The sequence below is a fragment of the Gorilla gorilla genome, chromosome 9, assembly GCF_029281585.2.
Source record: "Gorilla gorilla gorilla isolate KB3781 chromosome 9, NHGRI_mGorGor1-v2.1_pri, whole genome shotgun sequence".
Lineage (NCBI taxonomy): Eukaryota > Metazoa > Chordata > Mammalia > Primates > Hominidae > Gorilla > Gorilla gorilla.
Window position 1 is genome coordinate 33,005,274 of NC_073233.2, and position 12,875 is coordinate 33,018,148.

Sequence of the window (12,875 nt, forward strand, 5' to 3'; positions counted from 1 at the left end):
TTCTTATTATTTCTAATTCTCAAAATAGTAACATATATTCTGATCCTGCATCTTAAAAATCCTGAAGAGAAATAATGAAACCATTTAAGTTAACATGTACACCATTTTCTTCATATATTGCAGACCAAGTATTAAATATTCCATGTGGGCCAGTCACACTGTGCTAAGCACTTTATATGATTTACTTATATAAATCTTCATAAGAATTCTATTAAGTAGGGATAATTTTTACTCCTATTAATTGGTGAATAAACTAAGATTTTAAAATATTGCCCAAAATTACCTAGATTTGTGTCAGAACTTGTGTTTGAACCTAAGCCATTTGACTGCAGTTCCTCACCTCAATCATAAGCTGTTGTAGTTCTTATTCCAAATGGTGACAAAAAATATCTGTCATCAAAATGAATTCATTCAGACTGAGTTAAAGAGGTATTGAGGTAATTCTATTCCATTTTTACCAATATCTCTGGTTGTGCTTTAAAGGTACAGTGGTGAGTATCAAGTTTGGAACATTTTAGGCCCCTCTAAAACTCATCATTCCTAGTGCCATTTATTGAGAATGTCTCTGGTCATGCTGTGGCAAAAACAGCCACAAGTTTAACCCTCTTCCATGGTATGGATGGAACTTGTCACTGAACTGTCTTTGTACTGCACCAGTGGCCTTGGCATGACTCTGGGCTGCTAATCCTAGTGAGGGCCTGAGAGGAATGCTGGGACTCACTAGCTGAATCTATTGACTGTGCACTTCATAGTTTCCTTTTGCTTCACCACACAACAAACACGGTTTTCATACACTATGGAAGACAGTTTCCTGTAGATTCCCATCTGCTCTCTACCTGAAACCCTAGATTTATGCATGTTTGTTCAATTAAGAAGAATGGGAGGAGTCTCTACATTGACCTCTAAAATCTCTGGAAATGTCATCTCCTAATGCCATAAATTTCATTACACAAGAGAAGGCAGAGATATCTTTATAATAATAATTGCATTTTCCAGTTGTATGACATTTTGATAACACTCCAGGTAAGATAATTAGGGACTATAAAAGAAGAAACATTTTTAAAACTTTCTTGGAAATGTACTGACCTAGTGAAATGTCTTTAGGAGAATTTGTGAGTAAAATGAAAAATTGTATGGTATATTTTGCTTTTATGCTATCCCAAGTGGAAGTTCACAATCCTGATGTATTCCAAATCATATTTACATATATAGTGTACAGATGCATATATATGTACATGCATATATAATACCTACCATTAATTTATTCTCATCTTCAGAATTGCTGTTTTTTTATTCTTCCTGTCTCTCTCTTCCTCTTTCTCTTTCTTTCTTTCTTTCTCTCTCTCTCTCTCTCTCTCCCTCTTTCTTTCTCTCCTTTCCCTAAGATATTAATAAAGCTAACTAGTTTTGGCTCAGATTTCAATATTCACAAAATATATATTCTAATTAATAAGAGTGTCACAAATCATTTGGAAAATAATTGCACCTCTCAATTTGCAAATCCTTAGATCAACAGCTTAATTAGCGTTGCCAGACTTTAAAAAATGTTTCCAAAAATTCTGCTCCTTCTCATTTTCAGATATTTCTCCAAATGTGCCCCCTTTTGACCCTTTCCCTCTATTCCCAAATGTATTTTTTTCTCATCTCTCTTATAAACTGTAGCCTAATACTTTCTTTCTCTTTCTCCATTCTCCTTTTCTATTTGAGTGGAGGGAGAGAAGGCAAGGATTGGGCTCTGTTTTATAAACTCCAGTTTCTCTGTTTTAATTCCTCCACTGATTTGTCTGTCTTTGTATCTTTTCTAATAATAAATACTGGTAATTCATTTTTTTCTCTATTGTATGCTTCTTTCAAGGCTTTCTCTTTTGAGAAATATTTAAAGACAACCTTTGGATTTCCTTATCCTTGCCTATTTGGACCATTTCTTCTTACTTTGCTAACACACTGTTTCTAGGCCTTTTGCTTTTATCTGGCCACCAAAATAAATATCTGACACCTGTCCTAATATATGACTCTCAGATACAACTTTGTTTCTTATTATCTGTCCTCTGACTTGGCCCCTGTGACATACTGGTTCTTTCTTTTGCCTTTTCAGAATTTCACTTCTTCACTTCTTCCAAAAATCTTTCACTGCTCCTTCATTTGTCAACTTGCCTTTTAATCTGCAATACCCTCAATCTCCAGAACTTTAAACATTATTTTCTAGACACGAACTATGAAGTTCTCCACTTCTGTTACCTAACCCAGGTGGAGTGAGTTGAGCTTGCTCACATGAGTTGAATGAGCAGAGTACAAGTCTTATGGACAATGTATGTTCTCCAAAGAAGAATCCTATTGCTGATGAAATCTCCTATCGTCTGTTACAATATTTGCAATGTTCTTTTACCAAATTCTATCCTAACAACCTTCTATAGGACATTCCTTTTCTCTTTCCTTAGCCCTGGAAAAAGGCTCCAGACTTCTTATTGAGCTCTGAGGCAATTTTTCATTGTAAAGTGATAGAAAGGAAGAAGAAATACTGCATGGACAGCACAAAAGGAGCAAAGTTTTTAGTTATAATCACTCCCACTAGCCAGACATACCATTTTCTTCTGTATTTAGCTGAATTTTTTTTTTAATGTTTGGTCAGGACAGCTAATGACTGGAATGACTGGAAGAGGACCTGATAGTGGTGGTGAAGGGAGGTTAATAGTAGTTGTATGCCAATTGTAGCTACAGGATGGGAGATGGGTGGCATAAAATATGTCTACATATATGTCAGGTGTGAGGTCGGGGGTGGATGTCATTCCTCTGTTTTATCCTTCGTGGCAGAAAAGTGTTAAATATGCATATTTCTGTTTCCCGTTCTGCCTCTAAACTCCAAGATATTTTGATGGTTAAAAAACTACTAAAACGAAAAACCTGAAGTTTAATATGACACCAAGCAAAAAGACTTCGCTTTCTTGAATGATAATAAAATCCAGTCCTAATTTATTCATGAAGGAAGTAGTCAAGGGCATTTGGAGCAGGTTGGTTTTTCTCTGTGAAAGTTGGAGTCTTTCAAAGAATATCCCAAGAAACAGTCGTTTTGCATGTAGTTATAAATAAGTAGAAATAGGCACCAGACATCCCTGTCTTCTAGCAATGGCAACTATACATATCTACTAACAAGTAGGCAAGAAGTATGTGGAGTTTGTGTGTGTGTGTGTGTGTGTATATTGTGCGCGTGTGTGTGTGTGTGCATTCATACAGGTATTGCCTTAGAAATGGGTAGTCTCAAATGCCATATTGTTGTAGCTTTTGTCCTTAGGATCATAGCCTGGAACATGTACCAGGCTTTCTCTCCTGAGTCCATTCTGTAAGACAGATTCAGCCCCCTGTTTCCGGGCACTTCCATTCTCAAGGTTTTCCTGAGGGAAATAGAAAGACACATATTAGCAAGATATCCTTGATGTACTCCAGATTAACCTGAGAGAATCTTGTTTAGGCCTTGGCTTCAAAAAATTATATGTACGTACAAAAGAAGCATAAACAACTCTGACCTAAGACATTTTCTAATTGATAACTTTGATAATCCATGTAAGGTACTATTTCTAATGATAATAACAGCAAAAAGAACAATTTATTGAGCATTTACAGTATGTCTCGTGTTGCACGAAGAAATTTATACACCTCTCATTTAACCCAGCAATCCTGTGAAGTAGTAGTATTACCTTATAAGGAGAAACATACCTGTATCTCATATGGGGATGGCCCCCTTCCTACCTGGGAATAGGAGAGTCTGCTAATAAAAACAGGGACACCTATACACAAACTCCCCTGGATGCTGCTCAACATTATTTTTTGGCAAAGGAGCCCAGTAGTGACACAAGGAGTGTCCCCTCCCTTTCAACTTAGCCTTGAGAACAGAAGCTGGCTGCCTGCATTAATTAAGTTTATTATTTATTCCAGGAAATTCTATCTTCCTGAGTCTGCAAACCAACAAATAACTTGATCCGTTGCTTCTAGAACTTCCTCAAAATTCATTTATACAAACAATAGGCTGCTTAACCAGCTGCCTTCTCAGCAAAATAAATTGCTCATCTGGGTAAACAGCCCTTTTCTCAAAAGTATAGATTGCTCAATGAAGCAAACTCCTTGCTTATCAAGCCACTGTTCAATTATCAAAACTGACTTTAGGACCCTCACCTGGCTATGTTTTCCAATTTTAAATTCTCACATCACAGTTTTGCCCAGTTCCAATAAGAACCCTGAATTGAAAGATCTACCTTAAGTCACTTAAGCTCAGAATTCTATAAATGTCTGCACCTAACTTCTGTATCCTGAGCCTCTCTGTAAACGTGGTGCTCTTGCCTCCTGCCAAAAGTAATAAACTCAGCTTTAGGTGATATACATGCTATTCTGCTGTTTTCTGGAGATGAGAGCAATGGACAACTCAGAAATATTTGCCATGATATGGGTTAGGCTTCCCTCTCCTAAAATCGTAAAAGAATAAAATGTCTGGGACTAAAAGTGAATATAAGTTTAAACTAAAAAGAAAAACACAACAACAAAAAATACTCCTGCCCTTAATCAAGCTGGGAAGACAGACACTGATAAGGTCAGCTGCTCCCAAAGTCTGGCAGTCATCAAATGCCGTAACAACCCTTTCAGTGACCATTGCACTCTTACCAATGCTGCCCCAGATAGCTTTGTGGTCATTTTCTGCTTCCCATAGACCCCTTTAAGAATCCTTCAGTGGGAACCCAAACCTTACAAAAGACATGTTCTTCCTCCCTCTTGTTGAGGGTGGCATTCCCCGATTCCTCTGAAGTACCCCACCTTGCTGCATCAAGTCAGTAAGTCCAATTTTGTCTAACTACAGGCTCTTTCTGGTGGTCTTTGGCTGATGAAACCTTAATAGAACTTGGACAGTGTCTCTAGTACTGCCTGATCTAAATACACTTCTTTTTCCCGGAATAAAGAGAGCTGGGGAGTTAGAGAGTTAGGTGCATCTTGCTGCGTCTTTGCCTGTACATTCCCACCATGACCTTGCTTTATGTTTATATCCCATAGAACTGGAAATGCTTGTGTCCATGTTGCTCCGTATAATACCCCCCTTACCCACCCAGTTTTTAGATCAGAAAAGCTGGAGTTGAGGAGTTAAATAATTTACCCAAAGAATGTAGGACATGGAACCAGGATTAATCCCAGGACTGTCTGACGCTAAAGTCCATACTTTGAACTATTATAGGAGAATGTGCCTTCAATTTGTTCCTTTTCTATTATTCACTTTTATATTTTCCTAGAATTCACCTTCACAGGGGTTAAAACAGTTTGAAAACTGACCACCTGCAATGCCAGTAATTCAGCTACAAGGCACTTTTACCTATCAACATATTTATATGCTTAAAAGCTGATTAGCTGAGGTAACTCTGAAGTTGATACTCAAATTCTTTCAAGTTCTCACATTCACTGCCTTCCCTTTCCGGTGCATCTTTGCAGCTGGTTTAAATGGGCAAAACCGGGAATCCCTTTGAGTCCATACACATTTTTAGAAGCTCAAACATCAGCTCACCTGCTCTGTCCCACTGTCATGCTGAACTCCGCACCAGCATAGTGTTTTGTACTTCTTAGACCAAAAGCAAAATAAATTACAAACTGGTCTAATTAACAGTGGTTGAATATCCTCACCTCTTTGGCGACCTATTAACAAAAGAACAAATAGATTAGATGGTTGCAGGCCTCCATGTCTTCCTTTACAGATTTAAACATTGTCAACTTGAAAAGTAGGTTACTTTTTAGAATAAGAGTGAAAACAAGACTGAGTGGTTAATAAACAGAACTTGGTTAACTGCTGAAAGGGGTGGGAGTTCGTTTTTAAACATCAACAAATTGTCAGGTCAGGTAGACTCATGATTGTAGAGTTAAACAGAGACAACCTATTTATTTTTAAATATCTATTATAGAAAATGCTATTAGTAACCTTCTTTGGCCAACAGAGGCGATAGCAGTAATTATGCAATTTCTTCCTTTAAAAAAGCCCTTGACTTTTTATCCAAACCAGATATATTAATATTTGAGATCATCTAAGTCAGTATTGGTAAAATTAGAAAGAGTATTTTTATTGTTCCTTCTTTTCTTTCACCCTAACATCCTGAACAAGCAATACCCTCATGTTCCTCCCAGGTACTTTAAGCATTCCTCACACCTCCTCATGCCTCACACCCTCCTTTTCCCTTCCTTGAAACATACCTGTTCAATGTCCTATTTCTTCAAATCCTGCTGTGGAACAAGAGTCAAATTGATATTCAAACCAAGATGTAAAGGCCAATGATTTTGCTCCTCCCAGAACTTATGCAAATTTTAAGTCATAAAGACTATTCACTAATACCCAATATCATTCAAGGATAGTTATTAGTCCCATAGTCAGTGTAGTGTAAAGATCCCTAGAGGGAGGAGTGAAGTAGTGGTTACACTGTTGATCAAATTTCTTTTAAGTGCCAGACACTGTGACCATCCACAAACTTTTTCTCAAACTGCTTTCTAGAGACAAAAAAAAAAAAAGAAAAAAATGTAGATTTGTTTGTTTTTTGTATGAGACAGAGTCTCACGCTATTGCCCAGGCTGGAATGCAGTGGCATGATCTCGGCTCAATGCAACCTCCGTCTCCCGGGTTCAAGTGATTCTCCTGCCTCAGCCTCTGGAGTAGCTGGGACTACAGGCACGAACTACCATGCCCGGCTAATTTTTTGCATTCTTTTTGTAGAGATGGGATTTCACCATGTTGGCCAGGCTGGTCTCAAACTCCTGACCTCAGGTGATCTGCCCACCTCAGCCTCCCAAAGTGCTGTGATTATAGATGTTAGCCACTGTGCCTGGCCAAAAATGTAGATTTTTTAAAATCTAAATTGAGGCTTAAACAATCTATTCCCTGGCATTGACATCACCATGTCAAAAGACATTTGGCCACATAGAATTCTACTACTGTTGATAATAATATTTATCAATTAGTCAGTGTATTCTACATACTGAGCACATTTTACACAGATTATCACTAATCTCTATAGATAGGTAAGTATTGTTATTCTCATTTCATGGATGAGGAAATGGTGAACTTTTCTAGAAGCTAATAAATGATGAAGTATACATTTAGTTAAACATATGTGATCTCACACTCTGTAACGCTCCATTTGCCTTAATCTGTGCGTATGTGTGAGTGGCAGAGGAGGAGTTGCAAAACCTCAAACTTCTATCCAAGGGCATCTCTGAATCAGAATAATTTAATTTGGGACAAAGCCATTTCCAGGGTTTCAAACAGAGAAGAGTTTTGTCTCTGAATGAACCACAAAATCATCAAACACTCCAACAAATGATGTAGATCTATTGTCTCTTAAGAGCAGGTCCTGAGATTTGCTAAGAAGGACAGGACTCTGCTTCATATGGATTTAGATTCTGTTTTCTTCTAGAAAAAGACAGTATTGCCTTTGGGAGATAGCAGATGGTAAAGCAAAGTATAGGGCTATAATTCTCACAGGTAGGAAAGTTAAAAATGAAAATGAAACTCAAATTCTGAAACCAGAAGCTCTGTGTTTGCCTTCAATCGTGGATTTATCATCTCTTTCATGAGCAAGACCTTGGGGATTGAGCATCAGTGGAGTGCTGAGAAAATTGGTTGAAACCAACTTCGTCAAGAGACTACAGGACTGTAGACATACTAGGTGAGAAAAGAGAAGGTCGCAGGGGATGAGATCATATCCTGTAGACAAGCAGGTTTATCCTAAGGAAAAGAAAGTTCATGCTTATAGAGGAAATGTCACTAGATGTGTAGTAACCTGGGGTGGTTTTGAGGAAAGTTCCCCTTCCTCTGAGCAGAACCAACTCTGTGCCAAGGTACTGACTCCATGAGCAGAATGCAACCTAGAATCCATTCCCCCACATGGTCCGTCTACTGGGCACAAGCCCCAAAACTCTCAGCAGAAGTCCTGAGTATAAGACATAGGCTTAAGTTGGAAGTTAGGAAAGTCAGATTAGGAGTGGAAAGGGCATAAAATTTCAGAAACCTAGGAATAAAGAGACGGTCTATAAACTTGCAACAGAAAGAATGGCATGAGTGTGTGTGTATCTATCTGTGTGTGTGTGGATGTATGTGTGTGTGTGTGTGTGTGTGTATGTACCTCTGTCTGTGTGTGTGTGACAAAGAGGAGAGAGAGACTGAAATAAGGTAGATTACATACAAGAATCAGAAATTAGAATGGTATCAGATTTCACCACAGCAAACTGAAAGCTAGAATATTTTTGATCTGTCTCTCATCGTTATACAGAGCTGCACAATTCCTGACAATTTATAAACTAGTCCAGTAAATTTCTCTGATGAGATTAATTATCTAATACAAAGATTACTTTTTTATGTTAAGAGATAGATTGTAAATATTTTAGGCGTTGCTAACCAGAGGATCTTTGTTGCCACTACTCAACTCTGCCTTTGTAGAGTGAAATCAACCATAGTTAAAAGCAAATAAATGGGCAAGCTCTGTTTCTAGAAAACGAAAAAAAAAAAAAAAAAGAAAACAGGTAGTAGGCCAGATTTAACCTTAGTGTACGGAAACATAATCTAAAATATAAAATAATAGACTGATAACTAAAGATTTTATATCTGAGACATGCAGCTTTATGGTAAATGAGAAAAATATAGTAAGATTCAGATAAATATAAACTACTGTAAGCTGAAAAACAGAGTAGCATCAATCTCTATATACTGTCCTGATAATGGGATGTTTTGGCCACTTGATACACCAACAATGGTATTTGTTCTTGATTTAGGAAATGATATTTTCATTTCACTTATCTAAAATGGAAAAATGAAAAAATAACTTTCAGCCATCCGGCAGAATTATATCAGTAATAATGAAGAATTTAAAGTGTATCTTAGGCCAAGATCTTTCAGCAGCTGATGCACAAAATGATTAATGATATAAACTTCCTGGAATTGCTAATCAACACAGACATGATTCTATGTGTCAACATGTATGAGTAACATAAACAGCGTATCTTCGAGGTGCCATATTTTATCTGGAAGAAGTATAATTGAAGACATCACCTATTAAGACCAAACAAGACCAAGATAAAATATGACACAAGGAGAACAGGCCCACAAAAGGCCTCTGTCCTTCCTTACTGACCCTATTCTACATTTAAACACTGTAAGACTTTTTAAAAGATTCAGTGGGTATTACAGAAGATTTGTTAAAGCCTCTTAGTGAGCAGACCTGAGGGTATCAGCCTAGCCCTAAGGCCTCATTTGGAAGACAGGCACCAGGAGGCAAGAACATCTGGTGGTCATGTTCAAAAATTTTTCCAAATGTTTGAAGGCATAATTAGACTTTGTTAGAGTGTTCGCTTTTGGCTTGAAGGGCATTTGACTAAGACCTGGCTTATTTGGAGAAAAAGAAAACAAAGGGATTAATACCGGAAGAGTTATTCATGCTGAAAATGTGTAAGAATTTTCAATCAAATTTAATATAAGTGCTGCTGTATCAACATAAGAGCATGCTAATTTTGGTGCACACATGGAAAATATGGACTGGCAAACTACTGGATTTCATGTGTACACATTTCCTGCTTTAGAAGGAAATGTTCAGGCAGCTGAAATCTTGGTTGTCTTCTTAGTGGTGACTGATCACTAAACTGAAATGTCTAGGTATATCCCACTAGCATCAAGGAAGGAGTTACAGATGTCAGGGTACTAAGGCAAAATCTAAACAAAATGAATAAACAATCTTTTGCTTGAAACCATTTACATAAAGACATTGAGAGAGTTGTTATTATGTGAAAGACTGGGGTTACAAGATTTATAGTCTATTCTTTATCATAGCCAAGATCTTCTTAAATTTCAGTGAATGGCTAGTGACATCATGCACAGAACAATAGGGCATTGGAGCTTCAATATAACATTTCTAGTACACAGTCACCAGAAATGTTGCCATTCAGGTTTTGTGTTGAGTCAGAATGTTGGCCATTGTTCATTGGTATATAATAGTCATGGAAAAATAGAATACCTTAAAATTTTTTAGCTAAAATACATACTCCAAGGAGGTGGAGGGACAAGAGTACAGTGAACTTATTCCACCCCATTATCTCCCACACTCTCACCACTACCAATCCCTCATGGGCTTTGAAACAAAAAGGACATTAATACATCAAAAGGGCAAGTATGGATGGTAGACACTTTGCTAAAAATGGCTTACAGTGAAGCTGCTCACTGCAGAGAACTCCACGACCCTAGAGAAGCAGCCTCCAAAGGACAACATAGGCAAAAACAACAGTGTTTTGCTTTTCTAGTAAGTTAGCAAAGGCTGACTTCATGAGATAGTAAGATGGTGATGACAAAAATCTTGTCTCTTACTGGGATGAGGGGAAAAGAACCATTCTGAATTTTAACCTTATTTACTGATTGTTATATTACAGAGGGTTTTTCATACTCAGGCCTCTGGGGGGCATATGTCAAAGCATCTTTTTTTTAATAATATATGGGAAATGTTTGAATATATGTTTTTTTGTTTGGTTGGGTTTTTTTTGGTTTTTTGAGACGGAGCCTTGCTCTGTCGCCCAAGCTGGAGTGCAATGGCACCATCTCAGCTCACTGCAACCTCCACCTTCTGGGTTCAAGCGATTCTCCTGCCTCAGCCTCCCGTGAATATATGTTTTATATATTAATAGTCAGGTATATAATAATGAAGGGTGCCTTTGTATGTCAGCGTTGAGAGAGTAGACATCTATATGGGAAGAAGGGTTTTTGTGGGAAACGTGAATTCAAACCAATAAGACAGACAGCCAGTCCACCAATGCATGCATGAGCCCATATCTTCTTTAGTCCCAAAGGGAGGAATTATAACCAACCTGTTATGAGGCTGATGATTACTCCAGCAGCAATGCATCCTAAGCAGCCCACTGCACTGTAGTAAAGGTAGGAGATCGAGTACCAGGTATCAGCTATTCCAGGTCTGTGGAGAACAGCACATGTCACCAATTCTGTGCATTCTAAAGACCCACAGTGATGTAGAGGACTGCTCAGGATTCATTTTAGGGCCTGGCATCTCAAAAGCCTAAATCATAACTTTTTGTCATTTAAAAAATTATATTTAGAGAAGATGTGCTTTGTATTCCACTCAATCCAATTCATTCCTGAATTACAAATATAACAATGTTGATACTGAATCATAAGTATTACAATGAGGATTGTGTCTTAATACAAATAATACAATTTCATTTGTATTATTTATTCTTCAGACATTTATTAAGCCCAGATTTAGTGCTAGTAATTGTGACAAGCATTAGTGATATAAAGATGAGAAAGTCACAAAGTCTACATACAGGAGCTAATAGACAATCATAAAATGGGTTGGTTTTGCCTCAGTAGAAAAGGTATAAAAGACTATGGCAGCCTTCAGAGTAGTATCAAATTCAGACCAATGCATGAGATGATACCTCAGCTCATTTTGAAAGAATAATTAGTAGTTAATCAAGCAAAGAGGGTAGTCAGGGCCAGGAATTAGCATTCCAAGAAGAGAACACAGTAAGTATAGGCAGGAGGGAAGAATCAACATGGTTTATGGGGAACCATGAATAGGTTGAAATTCTTTGATATAAAATTTACGGAAAGAAAATGAAACTCAAAGTCAAATGGAAGCAAAATAATGGAGTGCCCATTTGGAACCTGAGTCAAAATGAACTTTATGGAGGAATAGGAGACACTAGTATGGCTCTTGAAAGATAAACAGATTTTAGGAGAGTGGAAATGAACACTAAAATACATTCCTGTAAAGGGAATAGCTTAAGGACCCAAATGTAGGAAAGAGTGGGATAAGCATAGGTAGAAGAGAAGAAACAGAATTCAGAGTAGAAGGAAAACAATAGTTAATAACATTAAAACCACAGGAAAGTTTTAAGTTTGGCAGGTATTAACTCCAGGATAAAAAGGTTGTGTTTTATTCCATAAGCACATGAATCATTTAAGTCATCTCCATGTGGTAGTAATGAGTTCAGAAAGGTGCTTCAGAAAAAATAAATCTAGTGATGCTTGGATAGAATGAGTTGTATTAGAAAGGAAAAGAAGATAGAAAAATGGAGGAAATAAAAAATGCAAATAAGATAATTTCACTTTTCTGGACTTTGTAAAGACAAGACTAGCCTCAAGATTGACAAGGACAATGGAGAGGAGAAGACATGCCGGACCGAGAGAGACTTTCATGAATGCAATTTGCCACATTATCTGGCCAGTTTGAGAAGCCTGGACTCAGAGGGAATGAGCCAGTACAGGGAGATATTGATGATAATCAGAAAAGGGCTACTAAAAATGAAGTACTTTTGAGGATACACAAATAACACAAATCCTATATTTTCTAGACTTGCTCTTACATACAATTAGAATGTGAGAGTGAACATTTATTAAAGTCATGTGTAGTGCTACTTTATATATATATGTATATATATTCATATATATATATTTTCTCATTTTGCCATCAAGAGCTCTGAGAATTCAAGAAGTTACAACTTACTAACTTGTCCAAAGATACAGAGGGAATAAATTATAAAACCAAAATCCAAACCCAAATATTTCAGATTTCAAAGTCCACAATCGTCTCTCTACACCATACTATCTGATGTATGTTGATATATTTGATCACTTACCCCAGCCAGAAGTACAAAGGGAAATCCTTTGTTAAACCCTGTGTTCATATTGTTTGGTTTAGAAGCCATAGGTTCACAGCAGTGCTCCTAACTCAGCTTGCCCATAAGCATTATCCTCATTGCTCACAAACTTCTTCTACTGAGTTTTATTCTTTGAGGACACCATGTTCCTCATACCCAGTCACCTGTCTTTGAACCCTCCACTATTTTTTCTGTTTTTTACTCAT

The 12,875-nt window shown here is 37.3% G+C and overlaps 1 protein-coding gene across 2 annotated transcripts in view; it reads right to left on the minus strand.

Moving 5' to 3' along the window:
• Positions 1–2,953: 2,953 nt before the first annotated feature.
• The window catches only part of SLC5A12 (solute carrier family 5 member 12), a 52,426-nt gene continuing 42,504 nt past the window's right edge, over positions 2,954–12,875 (minus strand). For both annotated transcript variants that reach the window (XM_019037738.4, XM_004050840.5), the window contains exons 13-15: positions 10,858–10,961; positions 5,537–5,664; positions 2,954–3,389 (exon numbers count right to left, since the gene is read on the minus strand). In XM_019037738.4, the coding sequence (XP_018893283.2) occupies positions 3,240–3,389; positions 5,537–5,664; positions 10,858–10,961 (382 nt within the window). In that variant the 3' untranslated portion in view covers positions 2,954–3,239. The remainder of the gene's footprint in view (positions 3,390–5,536; positions 5,665–10,857; positions 10,962–12,875) is intronic.